Source organism: Micropterus salmoides, unplaced genomic scaffold (genome assembly GCF_014851395.1).
Source record: "Micropterus salmoides isolate LMB-PRFRI ecotype aquatic unplaced genomic scaffold, ASM1485139v1 Ms_hic_scaffold_20, whole genome shotgun sequence".
In the NCBI taxonomy this organism is placed as follows: domain Eukaryota; kingdom Metazoa; phylum Chordata; class Actinopteri; order Centrarchiformes; family Centrarchidae; genus Micropterus; species Micropterus salmoides.
This window is the reverse complement of record NW_024041151.1, coordinates 6,920,830-6,944,246: the sequence shown is the minus strand read 5'-3', so window position 1 is coordinate 6,944,246 and position 23,417 is coordinate 6,920,830. Positions and strand designations below refer to the sequence as shown.

General features: G+C 39.7%; 1 protein-coding gene across 3 annotated transcripts; it reads left to right on the top strand.

The window, feature by feature from the left end:
- The first annotated feature begins 992 nt into the window (after positions 1 to 992).
- LOC119914995 (ceramide transfer protein) lies at positions 993 to 23,389 on the top strand. 3 transcript variants are annotated; one of them, XM_038734538.1, is made up of 18 exons: positions 993 to 1,696; positions 3,503 to 3,637; positions 12,082 to 12,198; positions 14,837 to 14,944; positions 15,108 to 15,246; positions 16,332 to 16,409; positions 16,739 to 16,896; positions 17,138 to 17,230; positions 17,313 to 17,399; positions 17,569 to 17,661; positions 17,833 to 17,904; positions 19,061 to 19,156; positions 19,413 to 19,545; positions 19,643 to 19,713; positions 19,846 to 19,974; positions 20,097 to 20,226; positions 21,243 to 21,379; positions 21,472 to 23,389. In XM_038734538.1, the coding sequence occupies exons 1-17, from the start codon at positions 1,586 to 1,588 to the stop codon at positions 21,368 to 21,370; spliced, it is 1,878 nt and encodes a 625-aa protein (XP_038590466.1). In that variant the 5' UTR covers positions 993 to 1,585; the 3' UTR covers positions 21,371 to 21,379; positions 21,472 to 23,389. The 3 variants fall into 3 exon arrangements, with proteins under 3 accessions (XP_038590466.1, XP_038590465.1, XP_038590464.1); XM_038734536.1 differs by lacking the exon at positions 17,833 to 17,904 and adding an exon at positions 12,364 to 12,429 and having other exon boundaries at positions 995 to 1,696; XM_038734537.1 differs by lacking the exon at positions 17,833 to 17,904 and having other exon boundaries at positions 994 to 1,696.
- Positions 23,390 to 23,417: the final 28 nt, after the last annotated feature.

The window sequence follows — 23,417 nt, the reverse complement described above, 5'->3', positions numbered from 1 at the left end:
TCTATTTAAAAAAAAAGTTCAATAAATGTTCAAGTATTTGGAATCAAACAAATTAGCACTTAAATTTTCTATTAAGATATAAATGTTTTTGAGGAAAAGGAACTGAAAAAAAGATTTTATTTAATTTTACTCATGCATATTTGTTCAACAAAGATTTTATCAAAATTGTTTTGAATGTTCTACCACAGATTTGACATCAAGTGTTTGTCTTGTTTTGCAATATAACTGAGAGCTAATCCACAAAGTGCTTTAACTGTAGGCCTAATCAGTTAATTCTTTAAATATATTTTTAAACGTACCGGTAACCAAAGATGATGGGCCTAGTGGCTGGTTATTTTGCCCATAAAATAGAAATTAATATTTACATGAGAGTATAAAAAGATTGTTTTTGTTTGTTTTTTGGTAGATAAACATATAACTAATTTGAGTTCAGGGATTCCCTTCCAGTGTGTTAAAGCTACATTAGGTTAATAGTTACACCTTCAGTAATCTGGAGCATCACACTTGTTACAGCACGTTTATCCCCCTAGTATTATACTATTTTTGCACTGAGTCTATTTCTAGGGGAGGGGGAGGAGCCTGGGTCCAGCTGCTGTTATTTTTGCCCAGGGTATGTTGTGCAGACATTTGTGTTTGTGCTGATCCTGTGCAAACGGTGTTAGCATAATGGTCAAATGTCCAGTGTTACTGTAAATGATGCTTTGACAACACCACACAAGGTCCTGGAAAACATACTAGGGATACTGGTACAGCTATGCTTTACAACCTGTTGTAATGTGACAAATAAATCTACCTTGAACATTGTTAACTTTGTAAATAACAACACTGCAAGCTTTTGTTGACCTCCTGTTGTGTTTTTCTTCGCTAAACAGACTTCAGTAATGCGGCGCATCACACTTGTTACAGGGTTAACCCCCTAGCACTGAGTCTGAAGGAGGGGGGAGGAGCATAGGAGTGGATTTGGTGACGTCACCGAGCCAGCGCCCCTGCGCACCACCGAAGTTGGAACACGCGCTCGCCCACAGGGAAGAAGAAGGACCTCCAGACGTCAGTTGATCATGGCGTTGAGCTGGAGAGCAGTCGTCAGTCTACAGAGGAAAACAACTGCCGCCACGGCCACAGCGTGTCTCTGAAAGTCAGCGACGTATTACAGAGCACATTAATCTGCGTCTCATCTTTTTTCTGCTGCCGCTTCAGGGACTCAACGTAACGTTACGCCGAAGAAAAGGGAAGCTGCGGAGCGGAGTTGACAGCTACCGACGTTACAGGCTTAACTAATGTTTACCTGGACTATTTGACCACGATATGTCTCAACCCTCTTCAGCCAACTAACAGTAACGGAAGCGGTGTGAGCTAGCAATCGATCCTGTCAAGCACTCGGGCTATTTGGGTTAACTCCTCGTGCACTCAGACCTATTAGCAAGTCGATAATAACACAACATGATTCAGTGAGCCGTTGGTCCTTATTTGCTGATTGTTAGTCAGCTCAGCTAATAGCTTAAACCTAACTCACCTAAGGGGTGTCAGTCATATGCATATATAAGTTTATATTGTTTTTATACTCTGCTTGTAAAGCGTTAAGGAAATGTCAGATAACCAGAGCTGGAACTCCTCCGGTTCCGAGGAAGATGTGGAGCCTAAAGAGGAGCCTGGACCTCTTGTTGGTATCGTCGACTTGAGCGGAGTCCTCAGTAAAGTAAGTCACGTTTTTATTAAACTGAAAAAGTTTACCTAGCTCTGTTATGCTTTAAGCACTGCCAAGTGCTTAAAGCATAACTGCCAGGGAGGCGTCTGTCTACATATCACGTTAAAATTAGGCAATCTGGTAATTTGTGACAAATCATGGCATGTCTTTATTAGGGGAGGGAAGGACAAACCTGAACCTTTTACCGTCAACATTGCCTCATACCTGATCTGCAATGAGACCTGTAATCCCTACTGATGCAAGAGGGAAAACCCATAATGAAATTGAATAGCTTACATTAGCCCAAAGACCATCTACATTTTTATTAAATTAATTTACTGTGCTAATGGATGAAGGAAAGTGTATAGCTCATTCCAGGTTTATACATGCGACAATGAAATATCTGTATTTTAATGTTGTTCCAGATTGGATCACAGTTATGAATATGTTTTCACAATATTGTTATCATAACATGAAATGATTAGGTCAGCTTGTACTAGTACAAGTAAACAATGCTTATTAAATGAGCGTAGTTTGTAAATAACAACACTGCAAGCTGTTGTTGACCTCCTGTTTTGTTTTTCTTGGCTAAACAGACACTTAAGTGTATTGGTAGACATAGTCTTGGTAACCTATTTGGACAAATGCTTCTGTGCCTCACTTGTGCAAGACTTTGTTTTGGGCAGGTTGACCACAGTTTTAATTAGTTAAGCTGCTGGCACACCAGTGTGGTATTAATCTCACTGTACACTGGTCTCTAAACAGATTGCATGCTGACCTGCTAACCAAGCATATTTTGAGATTAAGCAGATCCGCATTCAGATAAGCTCACCTGTTCAATCATACTAAGCCCCATACGCGTCATCGGTGTTATGAGGATTATTGAGTCTACACCTCACATAAAATCCCACCTGTGTGTGGTTCTGCAAGCATATCAGATTAGGTAGATTCATTTTATTTTTGTAATATACATTAAATTGAAAATTATAACTACTCTCCAGTTTAACAATCCAACAGTCCTTTAAGGAAGACTTTGTTGTTGTTGATTCAAATCAGCGATGATTGTTGAGGCTGTGTCGTTTTTATATATATATATATATATATATATATATATATATATATATATATATATATATATATATATATATAAAAATATGTTTATTTAACAATAATAAGCCAAATCAATAGTTACTCCAAATTAACATTATTAATGTATGAGGTATGAAGTCTGTGGTTTCAGTAGTGTCTGTGCAGGATGATGGTTGCATGGGTGTATGTGTGAAGGTGTTGTAGCATGCAAACGAAACAAATACCACAACGCAACAGTCGAACCAAAGAAAACCAAACCAAATGGAAAACCAGGGAGCCGGCCGCAGGGAGGTCTGACCTGGTCTTGACAGCAGCCCCTTGCCGAATGAGAAAACAGTCCCAAATACTCTACAGGGCAATTAGCCCAGGTGCCCAGAGCCACTGCAATCAGCCCCTCCTCCTCCGAAAGAGAGAGAGAGAGAGAGAGACAGAGACCACACTCATGGGTCATGAGTGTGGTCACAGGACTGGACACCTTTTAATATGAAACTACAATGAAATGCAACCTCTTAACATACCATTTGAATCAACTTAAAGTACAATGACAACTGAACATTTTAAGGTGGTATTTATTGCAAACATGGACTATTACATTGTAGAGGTGTTTTTTGAAGAGATAACCTCCGTTATGAATTGGTATATAAATAAAATTCCGTTGAATGTTTATTTTTCATGTCCCTCTACATACAAAGGTATTGATAAAAGTGCTATTTTTTATTTTTTTTTCAGTGGACAAATTACATCCATGGATGGCAGGACCGTTGGGTGGTCCTGAAGAACAACACACTGAGCTACTACAAGTCTCAGGATGAGACTGAGTATGGCTGTCGGGGTTCCCTCTGCCTTAGCAAAGCTGTCATTACTGTGAGTACTATGGAGATTCTTTACTATAAAGCAGCACTCTTCTCCTTTCTGTCAGCAGTGCTTTTATATGGCACAATCTTTTAACCGTAAGCGAGATAACATGCTTGACATAAGTTCTGTGTTCTTGAAAGCAGACTTTTCGTTTGTGCAATACTGGCCTTTTCAAAATGTCTTACAAGAATGAACGCAATTGTTTGTGTAAGAGGGCTACATCTGCTAAGAGAGAGGAACGTCAGTCTCGCTATTTAAGCCACCAAACAGTAAAACTTACTGTGGCAGACACATCCACTGCTGTTCGCGACCTGAGAGGATACTCTGTGTTTATTTTAATTGCAAATGTTGCCACAAGCTAGCCCTGTGTTTTTTCCTTTGCCCACAGCTTCAGCTGATTTTCTGCAGACTGTGTTGCTCTTGTTTTACCTGTCATTACAAAAAAAAGCCATTTTGGTTGCATGTCCAACACAACAAATGATATAAAACATTGCTTATGAATATGCAGAACTGACTGACAGCTGTACTAAAACGTTTTGTGCAGACTTGACCTTCTCTTTATTTTGATTGACTAGCTGTAAAAAGTATGGGCTTATCAACGTAGTCTGATTTTGCTATTCAGAGTTGACATAACTTTGTAAACCTTTTAATAATCAGGTCAGCAATTTGGGGAAATAAGATTAAATAAATTAAACAAATCCACTAAGGAATAACTGTTACTATCAGCTGAACTCACTGGTAAATCTGTCTGTAAATAGTCGGTGTAGCCATTGACAGTTTTATCTTTTTGTTGTTAGTCGTGATCCAAAAGAATTGTGCCATCAACCTTCTCTGATTTGGCCATAAAGACCGACTTGCATTGCAAATACACGATTGTATAACATTCACTGAATTTCACCTTTGGCTGTGCTTTTTTCCACATTGCATGCTTTGTGTAAATCTCAAACAATAACCACGTGTTGCAAATAATGCAAATTATTTGCTTCTTGTAGAAAACAGGTTTTAGTTGTGTGCACTGCATTTTGTTTGGCTTGCTTGTGGAAACAACTCCACTTAAACGATGGACATTTCATCAAACTGAAATCCCACAGGAACTCAGAAGAGCTTTCAGCAGAAGCAAAAACGAGGTTTCAGTATTTCTCATCAAAGTGTCTCCATTTGTTTCAGTGCTGTCTTAACCCTGTGATATAAAATAATGTTTCAATTTTACCTTACCAAAGTTTTTCAGCTTCCATTTTATTAACGCAAAGCCATGATTTTCTAATGCTGTAATTTACCGTTCTAATCAACATGAAACCCATCACATTAGGGGCACATACGGTAAGGAGAAATCTGAAGGAGCATATGTTGATTTTTCAGTTTCTCCTTCCATGGACTTTCTACCCACTGCCCTCTCATTCTCCATTAGCCTCTTACATAGTTTTGAAACCTTTGGCATGTGATATACTAGATATGATTCAGATGTCAGACATTCACCACATATTTGTCTTAAATTCATAAAGGAAAGACTCTGCTCTTTCCTGGATCGATGTGGACGCCTAAGGCTTGACTCACTAATGACAATTCTAATCAGATGAGGAACTTCACCCTGGAGTTTCTCAAACTTGCTCTTCAATAGCAGGTGATAATCTATTTTTACAAACAACTCCTGATTATGTCCCAAGTTATGCTTTAGGGTAACTGGTCTGTCAGGTGACTGTTCTCAGCTCAGTCTGTGTCTCTCTCCAAACACTAACCAGGGAAATGAATAAGCTCCGGTTCCCAGCCAGCATAAAGCAAGCTTTGCTATTAGCTGTATTTGTTCAGCTTCATCAATTCCCAGCCTATGTAAATATTAACCTCCCTGTGGTGCTGTACGGTGGCCATTTTTCATTCCAATGGAAATATGCCTCAGAAGTCGGGCACATAAATAATAAAACGTTATAGCTGGTGATGGTCATGCACAGTAATTGCTTTTTTTATTTTTTTTTTTTGAAAAGAAATATTTTTATCTTTTTCACCAGTATTTCTCTTTGATTTCTCCATCTTGTCGTCTCCCCTCATGGCTCTAACATTAACTATTATAACTTTTATGAGTTAAGCGCAAAAGGGAATGGAGTGTGGCTAAAAAAATGTGTGTTTGTACTAAGATCTGCTTCCATGCATTGTATCCGCTTGTTATGGACCGTCTTTGCATTTACACCATAGTAAATGTTTACACTTTTGAGGTTTCCTACTTTGCTGTTTTCAGTTTGGCCCAGAGTTAGATAACTTGGGTGAGAGGCTATTGATACCATGAACCTGAATAATAAATAATAAGGATAAAAGATCTCCAACATTAGACTCTTAATCGTTTTGTCCATGAAATGTCAGACAATAGTGACCATGCCTGTTATCTGTTTTCCTAGAGCTCAAGGTGCCGTCTTCCAATGTCTTGTTTTGTCCAATCAACAGCTGAAAACCCAAAGGGGTTACTTTAATATATGACACAGGAAAGCAATTCATTGTCATATTTGAGAAGCTGCAACCAGCAAATATTTGGCATTTTTGCTTAAATGAACAAAGCCATTATTTGATTATCAAAATTGTTGCTTTCTATCAATCAACCAATCAATTCATCGTTGCTGCTCTGTGCTTACAGTGTGCATATACTGTATGTATAAAGGTCAGATGGAAGGAAGTCAGTGGTCCAAGTTGCACCATGAGACATTCATAGATTTCAGATCGGACACTAAAGTTGAGAAACTTGAAAACGGGTGATTACTTCATTGCAAAACAAACAGAGCAGGTGCTCAGAAGCATTTCTCAAAAGAGTAAATCCAAACAGTCTAATAACCCAAGATTGAGACAAACTGAATATGACTCCTGCAGCTGATGCTGATGGCCCACTGTTCTCTCCGGTGTTATGTTTCTTATAGTTGGTCTTGTGTCCTGAAATTCAGCGACTGGTTTTAATCATACCCAGCATAAACACAAGCATTCTTCGTTGGTAGAGCATTTTGGGACAGACAATATATTACCCACAAGAACAGTTTATAATATAATGCAATCAAATGGACCTCCGCTCTAAACTACTGCCTGAACATCTGTTTGATAGAGTCTCAACTTAAGTATTTATTTAAGAGCTGCTAGATTGGATTGCATTGTTCATTCCATTGTGTTCACCACCTGTCTTCACGCTAGTGTAGGTAGGTTATAACCTCCCCTTTTTGTGCTCACAGCCACCTTCATTACTAGGGAACTTGATGACACTGTGCACAGAGAACTAATGTTACAGACACATTGCATTAGTACGAGCCAGGTTTGAATAGTAAATTACCTATTAAGTAAACAGGTTGTCCAGTAAGTCAACAATATCCTTATAAATAAATAGAAACTTTTACTAGCTAACTTTTTAAATACAGTTGTAGTATCTGCTCATATTACCAATTATCTCCCGATGTTCTTTTTATTTAACCTTTATTTAACCATGGGAAAAGATCCATTGAGATAAAATGTATTTTTCAAGGGTGCCCTGGCCAAGAAAGGGAGCAGGACAGCAAGTACAAACAAGACAGTACAAACATAAAACAACAAACAAATCACAATCAGAACATTTACCCTTTTACCTATATACAAATGCAATAGTCGCAACTCACAATCAAACCAGTACATTCAAACTTCAATGAGCAGTTAAAATACATCTTATTCAAAAACAGTTACAGTTACTTTGATCTTTAAAAACGTATGTAATCAAGGATTTGAACTTCCCAAAACCAGTACCGCCAGCCAGAGGGCCCTTTGCAAGGAGTTCCAAGTTAATGGTGCACAGTATGAGAAGGCAGTTTTACCCAATACTGAAGTCACCCTGGAAACCTTTAAAAGCAGCAGCCTGCTGGACCAGGTGTGATGACTACTGACCACAAAGCTGAGGAGGCTATTAATGGAATGTGGTAATTTCCAAATAAGTGCCTTATAAATAAAGTTACACAAATGTATCTGTCTCCGCATAGCTAATGATGGCCAATCCACCATATCATATAATCTGCAGTGATGTGTGCGCGATTTAGCAAGTGTAACGCTGCATGGTATGCAGAATCAAGTTCCTTTAACAATGATGAAGCCGCATGATGTACAGAACAGTTTAACATCTAATGAGTGTTATGTTACTGTAACATAACCATCCATTGTTTTCTCCTTGAGTGTATGGTTTTCTACACTTTATTTATTCATTTAGCTAACGCTTTTATTCAAAGCGACTTACAATTGCTATACATGTCAGAGGTCGCACACAATGGTGGAATTGATTGATCCTTAATGGAGCTTCTGCCTGTTTTGCATTTTGAAGACAGCGAGGTTGGTAAAGGCTCTTAGATAAGTCTCTGTATTTACAGTGTGTGTATATAGTACTTTAGAATTACTACGGATTTCCGTGTAGCATTACTGTATACTCATTCACTATGCATTAGTTCCAGATTTCGATTCCTCTCTTGAGGCTGCTATACCACTTAAGTATGATGCCGCTCTTGTTCCTCTGTTTCACATCTGACAAAGGTGTAGTGTATAATCCTTGTTATCATACAAGGAGAATTCTGACTAAAATATTAATACATAATACGTGGTAATGGAGCAGTGGATAAGACGCATGCCATTAGTGTGAAAAAACAAGGAATTAGTGAATAACATATGTAGTAGGATTGTTTTGAGTTCTTCAAGGCTGTGGTATTTGGATGCAATGATTTGCCTTTTTCCTAACCATAACTGTCACAATGAACCACGCAAGTTGGCTAAAGAGAGGAAAGGGAAGAGACAGAGGGGGGAAAAGCTCAAGGTTCAGGCTCAGGTTGAATAGACTGTTGCGAGTGACGTCAGTCTTTGTGGAAATTGAAAAGTGTCTTCAGCTAGGAAATGAGACTCTTCCTCATTGCATGTGACTTCCTCTATGTTGGACATTCCCAAGTCTGTAGGTGTGTGTATGTGTATGCATTTCAGAGAGTGTTGTTCTTACTGCCTTTCCTTTCTCTTGCTTTCACTCTGATGACTTGGTGAGTCAGTGTTTCCTCCAAAGGGGCCACGGGGATCCCATTTTGGTGTCCAGAGTCTACAGAAAGATGTTCCTGGCACCGGAGCGTAGCACAAATGAACTGCTGTATTTTTGTCTGAATCTCCTCTGCAGAGGCCATAATTATGAAAGAAATGCACAAATGAGTAAAAATGTTCAGTTAGGTCTGGCGATGCTTTTTAGGGTTTCCCAGTGTTTGCATTGGTTTCTTCCTCCTTCTTTTTTTTTTTTTTTTTTTTTTTAGGTGAATATCATAAGCTTTTTTTAAGAGGAGCCTCCCATCCATTCAGTTCTGGAAATTGTGACTGCAGACACGTACTGCAGCCCAGAACGGGTTGGAAGGGAGAGAACAGACGGAGACTCTTTTTGAAGCTGAGTAGGAAGTTTATGTTTCAAGAGAATAGAGACAGAATAAAGCTGTTTTGTCTCATCATTTTGATTTTGGCATTGATATTACTTGCTACAAAGCAATACAGAGGGGAAAAACTTGTGTGTTAAATTATTTCATAAACTTCTCTTTCTCCCCTCTCTGTCCTGTTCTCCCCCAAAATGCTCTATTTCAAGACCATACAGTTGAAAATCCAAAACAAACAGATATGGGTCCCTAGAAGCAAAGTCCGATGATCTGAATATGGGATATAATTATGGCTGGGCCCCACAAAAAGTGGGGACACTAGAACTAGTTGCCGGTGGAAGATGACAACAAAATCCAGAAATGGATTAACAAAACAAAAACTTCTCTGTTGTGTGTCTGCTCTTATATCAAGACTTTGTTACACACACATTGGGCTCCTTAAGCATCGCATGGACACCAGTGTACCCTAATGTTGCTGCTGAGAAAATGCATCTCCTCATGGTCACAGTCTACTTTTTGTCCCATATAGATTTTAAAATGTTGCAGCATTGTGGGCGCACAGCTTTCAGGGCACAAAAAGATAATTGAAATATTGATCTGTCCTGGGATCCAGAGTGCTTTGCTGCAATCATTTCCAAAATATCCATCCATTGATTTCTTTATACCTGCCTGTCCTGTCCTGTGCACGGTCACAGGAGGCTGGAAAGTATCCCAGCACGCACTCTGCAACAGAAATTCTCTAGCTCTTCACAACAACTTTGTACTTCATTTCTCTGAGTTTCTCTAGTTCATCAACGTACACCACATGCACACGCAGACAGACCGCTTGCCTTTTCACATAGAGCCCAGGCTGAGATCATCGTCAGCAGGTCAAGTCATCTTGTAAAGTGCAAGGCTGCTAGGATGACCTTCCCGTGATGGATTGTTGTTTACTGTAGCCTTGGATCCCAGTAACCTTCCCAGACCCAGTGCAGGCTTTCATTCCTCAACCCTGCTTACCAGTCAGTATACCCATGACCCCGTAGTGCAGGGGTGATCAAGAGAAACCCATTTTTTTAATACTTCCCTAGTAACCGAATAACACTGCAATCCCGTCTACCAACCAAACACTCGGCACAATGTGTGCAGGGACTCTAGCATTCTCTGTAATTTAGTGCAGTATAGTGATATGTGCGTGGGTAAATATGATTTTATTTCTCAAATGTTGTGGTCGTTTTTTTTTATTTTCCTTCCTGCTTGTGTAGATTTTAGATTCTGATCCATCTGTAACAGTTGTGTTGAAAAGAAACTCAGCAGAAAAACTCTGTATACATTTTTTTTTTTGGGGGGGATTTTAATTCAGATGGCAGATTTGAGCTGGTAGTTGTAGTCCAGTCAGACTCGGTGGGTTGTTGAGGGGATATCATGGAACTATTCAGTGTGATCCTGTTGGGAGTTGTGTGGTACTCTTTTGTCTTCCCCATAACAGATGGAGAGTTAAAGATGCATCACCCTTGTTTCCTTCCTTCCTTGCTTGGGCCTCCTCCTCTCATCCTTCTCTGCCACTGGTGTTGATCTTAAAGCTCGTGCTGCCACTAACTTAAATGAGCATCTGGTTTTGAAAGCTCTCAGCATTCAGCCTCATGCTGTGCATTATTGACACGGAGCATCTGGCCTTGGCCTCAGTGCCGTCCAGGTGTCAGGCAGCACAGCCAAGTCAGACTCCTCCAATGAAACCTCTTTAAAGACACCATAGTGGGCCATTTATTACTCTGCCAACTCACTGAAGTAATACAATCTTCGGTAATGGTTTGGGCTCAGGCAGACTCCGGGCACTTGCATTGGATGATATTGGATTACGAGCTTGCATTTGTTAATGATCATATGTGGCTGTTTTATTATAGCTTGTCTCAGTGAATGTAAAATTAGGATGTAGTGTTAATCTTGTATGGATAAAATAATGCTGATAGACAGGAATAATCAATAAAGTGTAATTATAATACTTTAACCATATTGATCCACTAGCCCAAAGAAATTTAATTAGTGGCTATAGTGGTTCTTGTAATATCGCAGGCTCTTGGCCCTACATAATAGATTATTTCACTTATTGCACATTACAAATATGCTAAGACAGGGATCCCAGATGTGTTTATAGTATTGTGGCCAACAGGAATGAGGATCTGCTGCAGTCTGCTCAATCTGTCTTTTCCAGTTCTTGGTCCTTCCCCAGCTATGCTATGAACAAGCCAGACCTTCACTCAAATATCAGCCTGTTCTTCCACTGATCACACCTTGAGAGTGAGATTGCATTGGGACTCACTATTGAGGTGTCCTTTCAGAAGGCCAGATGCATTTTATAGATAGTACACAGGTAACATTGCTGTCACCACTTCTCCCTCCACCTCCACCCTCTCCCAGCACACACACCGACACACATACAGTCCCTGGTTGCTGACCATGCATGCGCAGCAGTTTTACAGTGCTGACCGTACACTGGGGGGTTATTAGGAATATGCTCCATCCTGCAAGCTGCCTTAAAAAGCCAGTTATCTGCCATTTCTTCTCCTATGGGATGCTGTCTGAAAATGGAGCTGTTATGCCTCTGGTACTCTCTTCTTTGTCTTCTGTCTCCGTTAGATGTAGAGATAGGCCTACATAGAAGAAACTTAACTCATCACTGTGGCTGTGCCATGTTCCCAGTTGTTAAAGCCATCTGAGAAACAGATTGTCGCCTACCCTGTAACGCACAGGGGAGAGATTAGCAGTTTGCTATTTCAGTGCCGTTTAATAGCTATTTACATGGATGGCCGCCTCACATATGCCTCCCTCTGCTCTTCCTGAGCGGGAAAGAGATTTGCTTTTCCTCTTGCTATGAAAAGAACATGACAACGAGCTTAGAAATGTGTGTGACAGCATTAACTGAGAGCTCAAGCCAGCTGGGTGCCCATACTGGCCTCATTTCATAGATGCTCCCTCGGCTGCTATCTGATGACGACAGGGGATTTGATTATAATGACCGATTATTTAAAGGATCAACCACAGCATGCACACTGACTAACCTGTGTCCTTATTTCCTTTTTCTGTGTGTATATCTTTTAGCCTCATGAGTTTGATGAGTGCCGGCTGGACATAAGCGTAAATGACAGCGTGTGGTACTTAAGAGCACAAGACCCAGAGCACAGACACCAGTGGATTGACTCCATTGAGCTGCACAGGGTAAGTCATGCACACTCTAACACAGCTCACAATAAACTGCTGGCATCAAAAGAAACCAAGTCCTTGTCACATGTACAACAAAAACAGTCTCATCTTATACAAGGTTGGATTTGTGAATGTGTGTGGTTTTTATTGTGTGTGTGTGTGTGTGTGTTTTTCTATCAGAGTATCAGAGAGGGGAGGAGAGAGAAGGGAGGAGTCCAGGGAACAATAATCATCCCTCAACCACTGGTGCGTTTGTTGGCAAGTCTGTAGGATTCTAGGACTTACTGATTGCTTCACTTGTCTTTATGACAGTACACTGTAGTAGCATGTTTGTGATAACCTGTTCACCTGTCTTTATTTAGGCCATTAAAAATTTTTGCTCAGACATGTATGCTGCATGGATAGTTTTTATCCTAGATGGTTCACAATTGGTAAGTTATCTTAACCTTGGACTCAGGGTTAGGATAATCTCATTTAACACACAGAACTCTGAAAAGGCAACGCAAGAGTCGCTGAGAAAGATGTGTGAAGCACAGCCAACAGATAACCCTGTTTTTAATGACTTTCTAGGGACAGCCCTGAAACGTTGAGGTTAACCTGCTTGGGGCAGAGTCAGTTGGCCCATAGTCGTGGCATTCTTGCTTTGTGTATTGCCTAAAATATAAGTACAATGTGGATTTACACAGGGCTGAAATACAAGTTCTTTTAAGTGCTTTGTGAAAAGCCTTGCAGTTCAGGGAGAGCACAAGGAACACCCGTAGTATTTAGTTAGTGTTAAGGACAAAGGAAGCAGGTTACAACCCCACTGTTGACTGCTGAGAGGAGACAATAGAGGCAGACAAGACGTGATTTCTGAGTGCACAACATCAACAAAAAGTTTTTTTATACTGCTTTTGTATGTTTGGAAATCTTAATCTACGGCAGACATGAAGTAATCCAAAGTGGAGCCATAGTTACGTGCTCACTCCTGGTCCGTAGTTTGGGAAATACCTCCCTCTTCTCTCCTCACTCGCCCCAGCATCAGGCAGCCACCATGACTCAGACCGAGCAGGTGGGAGTCAGCACACCAGGCCACAGTCCCACCCACAATGAGTCACCACTGAAAGCTCCTCTTCCTAGAAGGCCCTGTTTCCTTTTCTAACTTACATTACTCACAGCACTCTGCAGCCCAGCGTCTCCAGGGAGACACAACACACTACAGCTAACACTCAAGTCTTCTTAGAGACACAGAAACATCTAAACATGAAAACAACACTTGTTTCTAGGATAACATCTATATTAAAGTAAGCTGTGCATGTTGTATATTTTAAATGTGCAGTCAGAGCCATATGACATAGATATTGGTAATGTAAGCTCATCTTTAAAGGCAATTGGCACAAAAAGTATAGCTTTGTTTCTTGGGCAGAGGTCTTTTTCTGCTCAGGGTAGCTTTTTTTTTTAATCAGCACAAAGCTTTATATCTCCTACTGTCTAAAGTCAGCAGTGTGTGTCCACTAGGGCTCTAATCACCCAACACATAAACACATTAACACTTATACAGTTGCTTAGTATTTGCCAAGCGGCATGCACCTTAAGAACGTGCATAGGTATTACTGCGCAATTGAGATTGTTGACAGGAGATACAGCAGCTGATAAATGTTACCTTTACTCCTGTTTTGTTTTGTTTTGTATTTTCAAATTTTATCAAATGGCATAGCTGCAAAATATATGTCATCAAACAGATTAAGCAGTTGTCATGCGAACAGTTAAATAGTGTTATCTGTGCTGATGAAGTCAGTGGGGTAGCAGTATGTTAGCTAAAGGACAAGTGGCTGTGACTCAAATCCATGCGAAGACAGGCGGAGTTACTTCTGGTCGTTGACCGACAGTTACCCCAGCCTCTGACAAATGCCTGTCACAACCATTTACATTTCATGCCTCCTGGTGGTTGAAGTTGGAAGTGTCTTTTAAAGGGAAAGACATCTTTATTACTCCTTCCTGCCAGAATCTGTCTGTGTCGTTGAAGCCATCTAAATTGAATATGTAACAGGAAACCAGTCAGGTTTACAGGAAGTCAGTTGATGTTTCAGTTACGTTGCCATGATCACTGAATCTGTCATGTGCTGCTGTTGAGGTCACCGTATCCTGTCAGAATATTGTTTTGAAGGCTTTCATTTTATAATTGTATAATTTTATGTAACACAGAAATCATTTTAAATTCATAATTTACATCTGCTCACTGTATGTAGTACTTCATGTAAAGAGAGAGTCATTTTAATTAAACATGTGATGTTTAAAACACTGGAATAGATGTGACAGAACAGAAAGCTGCATGTTGGAAACATGTCTGGTCAAATGGACAACTAGAACAGAGATTACTTGGATCAGTTTAAGTGAAGGATTAGTATTAGTTCATCTTTTGTTTTGTGATTTCTGGGTTTGTTTAATAAGTCACTGCTGAATTATGGCAGGTTTTTTTTTTTGTTTGTTTTGTTTTTTTGTCAAGAGCCTAGCTCTTTCTCTAGTGCATGATCTTTTGTTTTGATTAAATATTTGTTTTTAATGAATAATTATCATGTATTTTATTAAGTTAAAGCTACTTTGTGACAACATCACTATCTTGTTTCCTCATTGCCATGTCTGTTTTTCTCCACACCCGTGCATTTCTTCATAGGCTGATTCTGGATATGGCTCAGAGTCCAGTCTGCGGAGACATGGCTCCATGCTGTCTCTCACATCAGCCACCAGCGGCTACTCTGCCACCTCCACATCCTCCTTCAAGGTGAGTTTTCTGGTAAATGTTCAGTTATTTTTTCGGGGGGGGGGTATTTGTAGGCACACACAGCCTGCTTTTTTGTCAGCACATGCGTACTGGACTGACTGCATTGTGGTCAGTGGAAATATAAACAAAGGCGTGACCACTCTGTTGCTTTTTGTTTCTTTAGAAGGGTCACAGCCTGAGAGAGAAGCTGGCAGAGATGGAGACCTTCAGAGATATCTTGTGCAGGCAGGTGGACACGCTTCAGAAATACTTTGATGTCTGTGCGGACGCCGTGTCTAAGGATGAGCTGCAGAGGGATAAAAGTAAGACGCCTACACCTTTCTTTCGTTACTCGGTAGGGATGTGATATTTTGATGGATGGGTAGATTTTGGAAAGAAGTGAAGATTATTTAATTGTGAAAATGCAACTTTCCTTCTGCTTTCATATTATTTTAGGGCTTAACCTACTACTGAATTAATGAATTGGTACATCAATTGAAAATTAGTCAGCAACCATTTTTATAATTGCTTATGTCATTTTTCAAGCGTAAATGCCAAACATACACTTGTTCCAGTTTTTCAAACATGAAAATTTGGTGCTTTTCTTTGTCATATATGATAGCAAACTGCACATCTTTTTTTCTTGGACTGCTTGTCCAATGGAACTATTTGAAGACTGCACATGCAGGAAATTAGATTAAGTATTTGACTGCCACATTTTATGGACAAAACAATTAAGTAATAAATCAAGAAACTAACCAACAGATTATTTGATAATGAAAATAATTGTCAAAGTTTTGTCACATATCCATAGCATTAGGTAAACAATGTGTAGACATAATAGAAAAAAGAAGGAACATTCTGGGAACCAAAAATGAGAATTGTTTACAAAAATATGTTTCTTACATGACACTGGTTTGTCTAAGAGAATCTTTAGCTTCCATATTTCATATATAGATAGTGAAAATATTTGGAGTTTAGAAGAAACGTTTACTGAGTCTCGCATGAAATGTGTTTGTGTGTGGGACTCAGAAAGCAGTTCTTATGCAGGCCCCCCTCACCCTCACCCCATCTTGGCTGGCTGAACATTTGCTCATGGCAGCCTGCGCTGGGCGCCTGTGGATGACCGCAGTGAATGAAGCCCTGTTTTTGTTCTCTAACCTCCCTCTCTCTACAGTCCTCTCTCTCTCTCTCTCTTTTCTCTCTCACCCTCTGTCTATTCTAAAGATGAAACCAGACCATTGTCATGTTGTCCAGCACAGCAGAGGTCTGTCAGTCTGATGGTGTGCTGTGCTGTAGCTTAAGTTGTGAATGGGTCACAATGCGGTGCCCTGCCCTGGCACCCTGGATGACTCTGAATGCTTGAAAAGGTGTGTAGCAGCTAGCTTACTTAATTTCTTTTTTTCAGTCGTGGAGGATGATGAAGATGACTTCCCCAATACCCGGACAGATGGAGACTTTCTGCATAACAGCAGCAAAGAAAAATGTGAGTATTGCAGAAACTTAAACCCCTGAAGTGCTTACTGTGACAAAAAATAGTGTTCCTGTACAACCTTTGTTGTTGTAAGAAGGTGATTGAGAAAGTATTTTTCAGCACCTTTTTAAAATCTTTGTGTTCCTCATAGTTGACATATACTTATGTCAACTATGTATATGTCAACTATCTTTCTAATGAGTAATCTTGCTGTTATGTTCACTGACATGAAATAATTTAAAAAAAGTTTAGGAATTAACCCCATACTTGGTCATTGGTCTGTACAGATTTGGTGTTACAAGAAGCATTTGTTTTAGTCGGCATGCTCCTCTTTTGTGCAGTGTTCCTGTCCTTGAGTCCCAAGGGAATCAATGGCATAGACTTTAAGGGTGAGGCCATCACATTCAAGGCCACCACTGCTGGGATCTTGGCCACTCTGTCCCACTGCATTGACCTCATGGTGAAGAGAGAAGACAGCTGGCAAAAGAGACTGGACAAGGTGTGTAACATTTGGATTGGATTAGCCATGTTGCATCTACTTGCTTGAAAGAAAGAACATAGACAATAGTTATTGTGCCTCTTCATTTATCTACAGTAGTGAAGTAGCCATCTGCAAAACAAAAAAATGCTGCAGGAGAGAGAGTTATTGTAGGATTTGATGCTAGATCAGCATGCATATCTTTCCTACTTCCTCTCCACAATTGCGATTGTTTTATTATTCTGGATTCCTGTGTTTGTAGGAGATGGAGAAGAGGCGAAGAATAGAGGAAGGCTATAAATCAGCACTCAATGAGTTGAAGAAAAAGTCTCACTTTGGAGGTCCAGATTATGAGGTGAAGTAGTTCACCATTAATGCAGCACAAATTTTGGGTTGTGCACTTTTGAAGTAACGTTCCTTCTCTACTTCATTGGCAGGAGGGTCCAAACAGTCTCATAAATGAGGATGAATTTTTTGATGCAGTGGAAGCTGCTCTTGACAGACAGGACAAAATAGAAGAACAGGTGAGCAAAAGATCAAATGCAATATTTACTTATAGAAAACGTTAACTGCTGTGATGTGGTGTTAAATAAAAGCAATGACATGCCTTAAAGGTAGTATGTTTAAAATACTTCAATTTAATATTTTTTTTCTTAAGTTCTTCATTTAAATTCTGTATTTGTTTGTGTCTAGTCTCAAACTGAGAAGACAAGAATACAGAGATGCAGCCCAGTCCCCCCTGGAGATGTGTATTCCAGCGCTGGCACACACAGATTCTCTGACAAGGTTGTCCAATCCACTCCTTTAAACTGTACTGTCATCATTTCACCTGTTCCTCCTTCATTTCTTCCAGCTCCTCATTTCACACTTCTTTCATTTTTACATCTCACATCCTTCTGTGTAACTTTGTACCTTCATATTTGTCAATCATCCCCTCGGGTCTCCTCTTCACTGTAGCCTCATAGTCAGTCCTCCCCTGCTCTGATAGTTATGGCCCCTCCTCACGATGTCCACAGATTCAGTGCAGAGGTAACTCACTGCCACGGCTTAGCCAGTCACCCTCCCTCTGTGTTTCACCTGTCTAGACTAAACACCATGTTTGCACGGCTGTTAACTGCGTAAGCTTTATCGTGAATACACAGGAAGAGTCTTGAATGACTCATAGTAGCAGCATGAAGCATGAGCTCCCATTATATCTGTGTGTGTGTGTGTGTGTGAGAGAAATAATAATTGTTCATGTTGAAAGACAATGTGCCACCAGGTCAGTTGTGTAACAAAAAGTTTACCCCCCTGAAGTCGCAGAACGTATCTAATATCCGTGATAATGCAGCACATAAATATGGTTCCAAAATTGCTTTAACTGATACATATATACGATATAGGCCTTTTTGGTACATTGAAGCTTTGTGTCCTCCTTCATTCATTTTTCTAATTTGATTTTGTTAGTTATAGTCCACAGAAACTAGACATTTTAGTCTTGATTTTGGTCAGTGAAATTTCACTGAAATTTCAGAAAAATTCAGTTGTCATTTCCGATTTCTGGCTGTTTGAACAGAGCAGCTGCTGAAATTAAAGTTTAGCATGTTACGTCCACATCTGCGGCCCTTGATAACTTTCCGTTAAAGTTAGCTAACGTTTTTTCTAAATGTCGTGGTGGTCTGCATGTGTTGGTGGTTTCTCCAAGCTGCTTTGTTGAAGCCTCTTGTCTAAATCCAGTGGGATTGGAGATGCATATACTGTATATACAGTATACTGTATATGTAAATACATTGTTACTTTTGGCTTCCAACATCATGACAACACATGAAATTACTGAGAAACAAGATGCTGCTTATTAGTGAAACAGGTTAAGCAGCAAAACAACAACAACAGATTTTTTTGTATCATTCCATACATGCATGCAGGTCGTTGAATAAGACCCAACATTTATCATTTTATATGTCCATTCATCCATCTTTCACTTTATTGTTTTGATAAAATATTATAACACCATTCGTGATTTAAAAAAAACTTTTTTATGTCTTTATTTAGGTTTAGTCTAGTTTTTGGCGTGAAAAATCTTGTCTGCAATATTTTTTGTTCATTTCTGTTCATAAAATTAACACCGATCCTCAGAGGATCTTTTCAAGTAGTCATCACATCATCAATCTCACATCCTCTGCCTGTCCTTGGCCTTGTGTTATAGGTGGAGGAGATGGTGCAGAATCACATGACCTACTCCCTGCAGGATGTTGGTGGAGACGCCAACTGGCAGCTGGTTGTAGAAGAGGGAGAAATGAAGGTTCGAGGAGGATTTTTCAAAATGTCATTCCGATTTCTGTAACTGTAAATCACATAGAGCATTTTTATATGTAATACTTTCACTGAGACACACAGTAAATCTTGAATCAATGTTTTTAAAGGATCGAGTACATTTAATTTGTTCTTAAAATAACATTTATCTGGAGTTTACTATTGGATTACTGTTTTTTCTTTAACATCAGTCCGAGCCTAAAGATTATAAAATGATTTCACTTAAATTTGGCATGCGTGTGCAGGTGTACAGGAGAGAGGTGGAAGAAAATGGGATTGTTTTGGACCCGCTGAAGGCCACCCATTCTGTAAAGGGGGTGACTGGTCACGAGATCTGCCATTACTTTTGGGACACTACCTACCGCAACGACTGGGAGAGTAAGTCTTTAAACTCAAAGTCAGTACATGTTTAAAACAAATTGTTATGATTAAGAAACTTTCATTTTAATACACCCATGTTCTCTGCTTCTTTTAGCCACCATTGAAAACTTCAATGTTGTGGAGACACTGTCAGACAATGCAACAATTGTTTATCAAACGCACAAGGTAAGCTGCAAGATCACAAACAAAATCCCCACACCTGATCTGACAATGGAATGGATCTGCTTGTTTTAATCACCTTTTCTTATTGTTCTGTTGAATCTGAAATGATAAAAGAAAAATGAATCTGTGTTGCAGCGGGTGTGGCCTGCATCTCAGAGGGACGTGTTGTACCTGTCTGCCATGAGAAAGGTTCTGGCCAACAATGAGAATGACCCAGACACCTGGTTGGTCTGCAATTTCTCTGTGGATCACGACGATGCACAGGTTAGCCATTAAGCCCATTCAGATACATTTTAGGTGTCAGACACCATGCGAGGAATTTATTGAGATTCTAAATAATAACCATGCTGCTGCTTTTCTTAATTCTCTGTCTTGTTGTCCCACAGCTAACCAGCAAGTGTGTCCGTGCCAAAATCAACATCGGCATGATCTGTCAGACCCTGGTCAGCCCCCCAGAGGGAGATAAAGAGATCAGCAGAGACAACATCCTGTGTAAAATCACCTACGTCGCCAATGGTGTGTGCATCTGTTCTTTTGGGTTCAGTTGACATTCATTTTCATGGTATCTGCAGGTCTTGGAAAGTTTTGAAAAGTCTTGGAAGATTCACCAACGTGTGTCTGCACACTTGCCTTCCTCAGAGTGTCTTGTTTGGTTTATTGCTTTGGGTCAAGACACCCTGAGGAAGGCAAATGTGTTGATATGTGTTGGTGTATTTGTATAATGTAGTAGCTCGTATTTATTAAGGGCTTTTTGTTTTTAACCATCCACTTCACTTCCTGGAATTATGATGTATGCCAACACCCTAGCCATGTATGGGGGCATATTATTTTCCTCTTTAAAATTGATCTTATGTATTTATAGTATATAAAAACTCATTTAGACATATTATGATGTGCTTGTTAAAGGTTCAGTGTGTAATATTTCTGAGGATCTATCGACAGAAATGCAATATAAGATCCATAACTGTGTTTTCAGTGGTGTGTAAAGACCTTACATAATAAACCGTTATATTTGTATCACCTTAGAATAAGCCATTTATATCTACGTCCCCCCTTCCATGAACGTCGCCACGTTGCATCGTCATGTTTCTACAGTAGCTGAAAACGGACAAACAGCGCTACAGAGCGCGTTTCGTCACGAAGTTCTTCTTGTTCTACTTCTGGTAGAATTCAGGCAGTGCAGACACTCATCACTATGTTGAATACGTACGTTAGAAGAAGTAGTAATAATACACTGCAGGGGTCTGCAAATAAGTTTTGCATCAGAGCAATATTTTCAACCATCAGATGGTGATTGAGAATATAAGACACAATATTGACTTGCATCAACATGTTGTTCGGTTAGTTTAGTTTGTAAGGATTCGCAACCCAAGGGTTGATGGTTCAATCCCACCTGGATAGGGAGCAGTGGTAGACTGGACAGTTGGTTGCAATTCACAACCCTCACCACTAGATGCCATTAAATCTTACACTGAACCTTTTAAAGCAAACTTTCTTGCTCAGTAAAGTTGGTTTCCTGTGTCTGTATGCAGTGAATCCAGGGGGCTGGGCTCCTGCCTCCGTGCTCAGGGCCGTGGCTAAGAGGGAGTACCCGAAGTTCCTCAAACGCTTCACCTCCTACGTCCAGGAAAAAACTGCTGGCAAACCCATCTTATTCTGAGGCTCACAGGTAAAACAGGAGTTCACTAATCCAGTTTTATGTGTTCATCTCTTTAGTCAGTAGAAAATAACAACATGAAGCTTCTGCATCTTTTTTTTCAGTGTTGAGACATGAGGACAGAACTGCACGTGAGGCTTTGAGGACGTACTATCTGGTGCTCTGCTGCCGTTCCTCATAGTTATTTCTTCCTTCCCAGTTCTTAGCTACAAGTTAGTTCCACTAGGGGAGGAAGGGTCAAAATGGTGCCCTCTGGTGGCTGCATTCCAACATTTGCTGGACAACCCTTGGCCTGAGAGACATTCAGATGAAAATTAGTGAAAATATATCCTGTTTTGTTTTCCTACTACATTATGGTTTAATTAATACTACTAACTTTCTAAATATAAAATACTAAATTGCTGTTATTCATAAGGAAGATATTTTTCATTGTCAATTAAATAAAACGGTAAGAGTTTGTGTCCTGAGATGAATGCATCCAGCAGTGGGCCCAGTCTACCTTCCCTCCCCATGAAAGTTCTTGCAGCAGCTCCTGATGCCACAGTTGACTCCATCGTTCATGCTCACGTAGAAGACTGACTTGTAAGAGTAGCAAACATGTCAGGTACAGATATATTAATATATAAATGTATGTATGTTCTATAAGAGGTTTGTAAAAAGAAACAGATCTTTGCTAATAGACTGAAATATTTTATTCTTGCCATTTATAGCTCATTGTGCTAGTTAGAAAAACATCATTGATTGACATGAGATGAATATTTGTATTAAGTCCAGAGGGCTGTCATCAACTCATGACCCCTATGATAAGGGACTTGACCTTTCTGACTCCGTCGCTCTCATGAAAACACCTCTCGTTGGTGCTGATGGAGGGACAACCCGAGAGAAGTGTGTCATATATTTAATGTACATTATTTGCTTGGCTTTATATTTGTGTTATTGTACATGTTGTAGTGTCATAGCACATATTTTGAATGTTTAATGAATTGTAAATAGTGTCACTAAAATTTCTCTGAAGGTCTGAAAATTGTTGGACTACAGTCAAGCCCAAATGCCTTAGTGTTACAGAAAAGTATAGTTTAAGATGGAATAAAGGGTGCTGTTAGTGCACCTATGAAATCACTAGAAAGTGCCTCATGGCTAAATTCCCCTTATTATGCTCTCTTCTCCCCTAAAATTGGTCCTGCAATATATTCACTGAATGAACAAACAAGGGCTCCCACAGAGGGCTAGCAGGATACTTTTTTCTAAGTGCTAGTATTATGAAGACTTAAGATTCATTTCAGTTTAAGACTTGCCGCCACAACCTTTCTGTCAGTGTGCCTGGTATTCGTTACATACATGTGCTGTGTACTGGCAGTTAAAGTGCTGAAACCATTCTGTTGATGTAGGTAAGTTAGGTCTCTGTATCACGTATCATCTGTCTAAAAGTGTTGCTGATCAAGGGCAGGGCTGCAAAGTCCAGAGTTTAGGATCTACTCTGTTTAAGGACTTAAGTTGTTTTTTCTAGGAATGTTGTAATTGCAATTCCTTGTTTTATTTGCTAACATTTCCTAAAACCGTAACCCTGAACTTTGCAGTTTTACAGGTGACGCAGGACGTTTGAGGCATGCATAATTTGGTTTAAGAACTAAATACATTTTAGTATGACTTCCACCTATGGACAGCACAAAATGTTGGGTCATAGCAATGATGATAGATTTATAGCTATTTTATCAGTCACCACTCTTGAGCCTTTGGTCTTTTTAGAGCTTATAAGCAGAGGGATGTGGATGACAGTGAAGCCAGATGATACTCTGCCTCTGAGCTAAGTGGAAAGAAGCTGGGCTGAGACCCATTCACATAAAGCAGACATTTCTAAAACTATTTTTTTGTTAGCAAAACTGAATGTAAGTAGATACATTTTGTGTAAATAATTTGTTCATACTAATGCAGTGGGGTCATCTTATAAAATGTACTGTTGACAGTGTCGCATCTGATCTGCACTGTTTTTAAAAAGTGAAATAAATAAGTTTATCCACAGTCTTCAACGTTTGGAGCCATTTATTCACAT

Coding starts and splice junctions, on each gene's coding strand:
- LOC119914995 (XM_038734538.1), top strand. CDS start 1,586: ATGTCAGATAACCAGAGCTGGAACTCCTCCGGTTCCGAGGAAGATGTG. Junction 16,410..16,738: donor TAACAGCAGCAAAGAAAAAT/GTGAGTATTGCA, acceptor TCTTTTGTGCAG/TGTTCCTGTCCTTGAGTCCC. Junction 17,400..17,568: donor AGGACAAAATAGAAGAACAG/GTGAGCAAAAGA, acceptor GTTTGTGTCTAG/TCTCAAACTGAGAAGACAAG.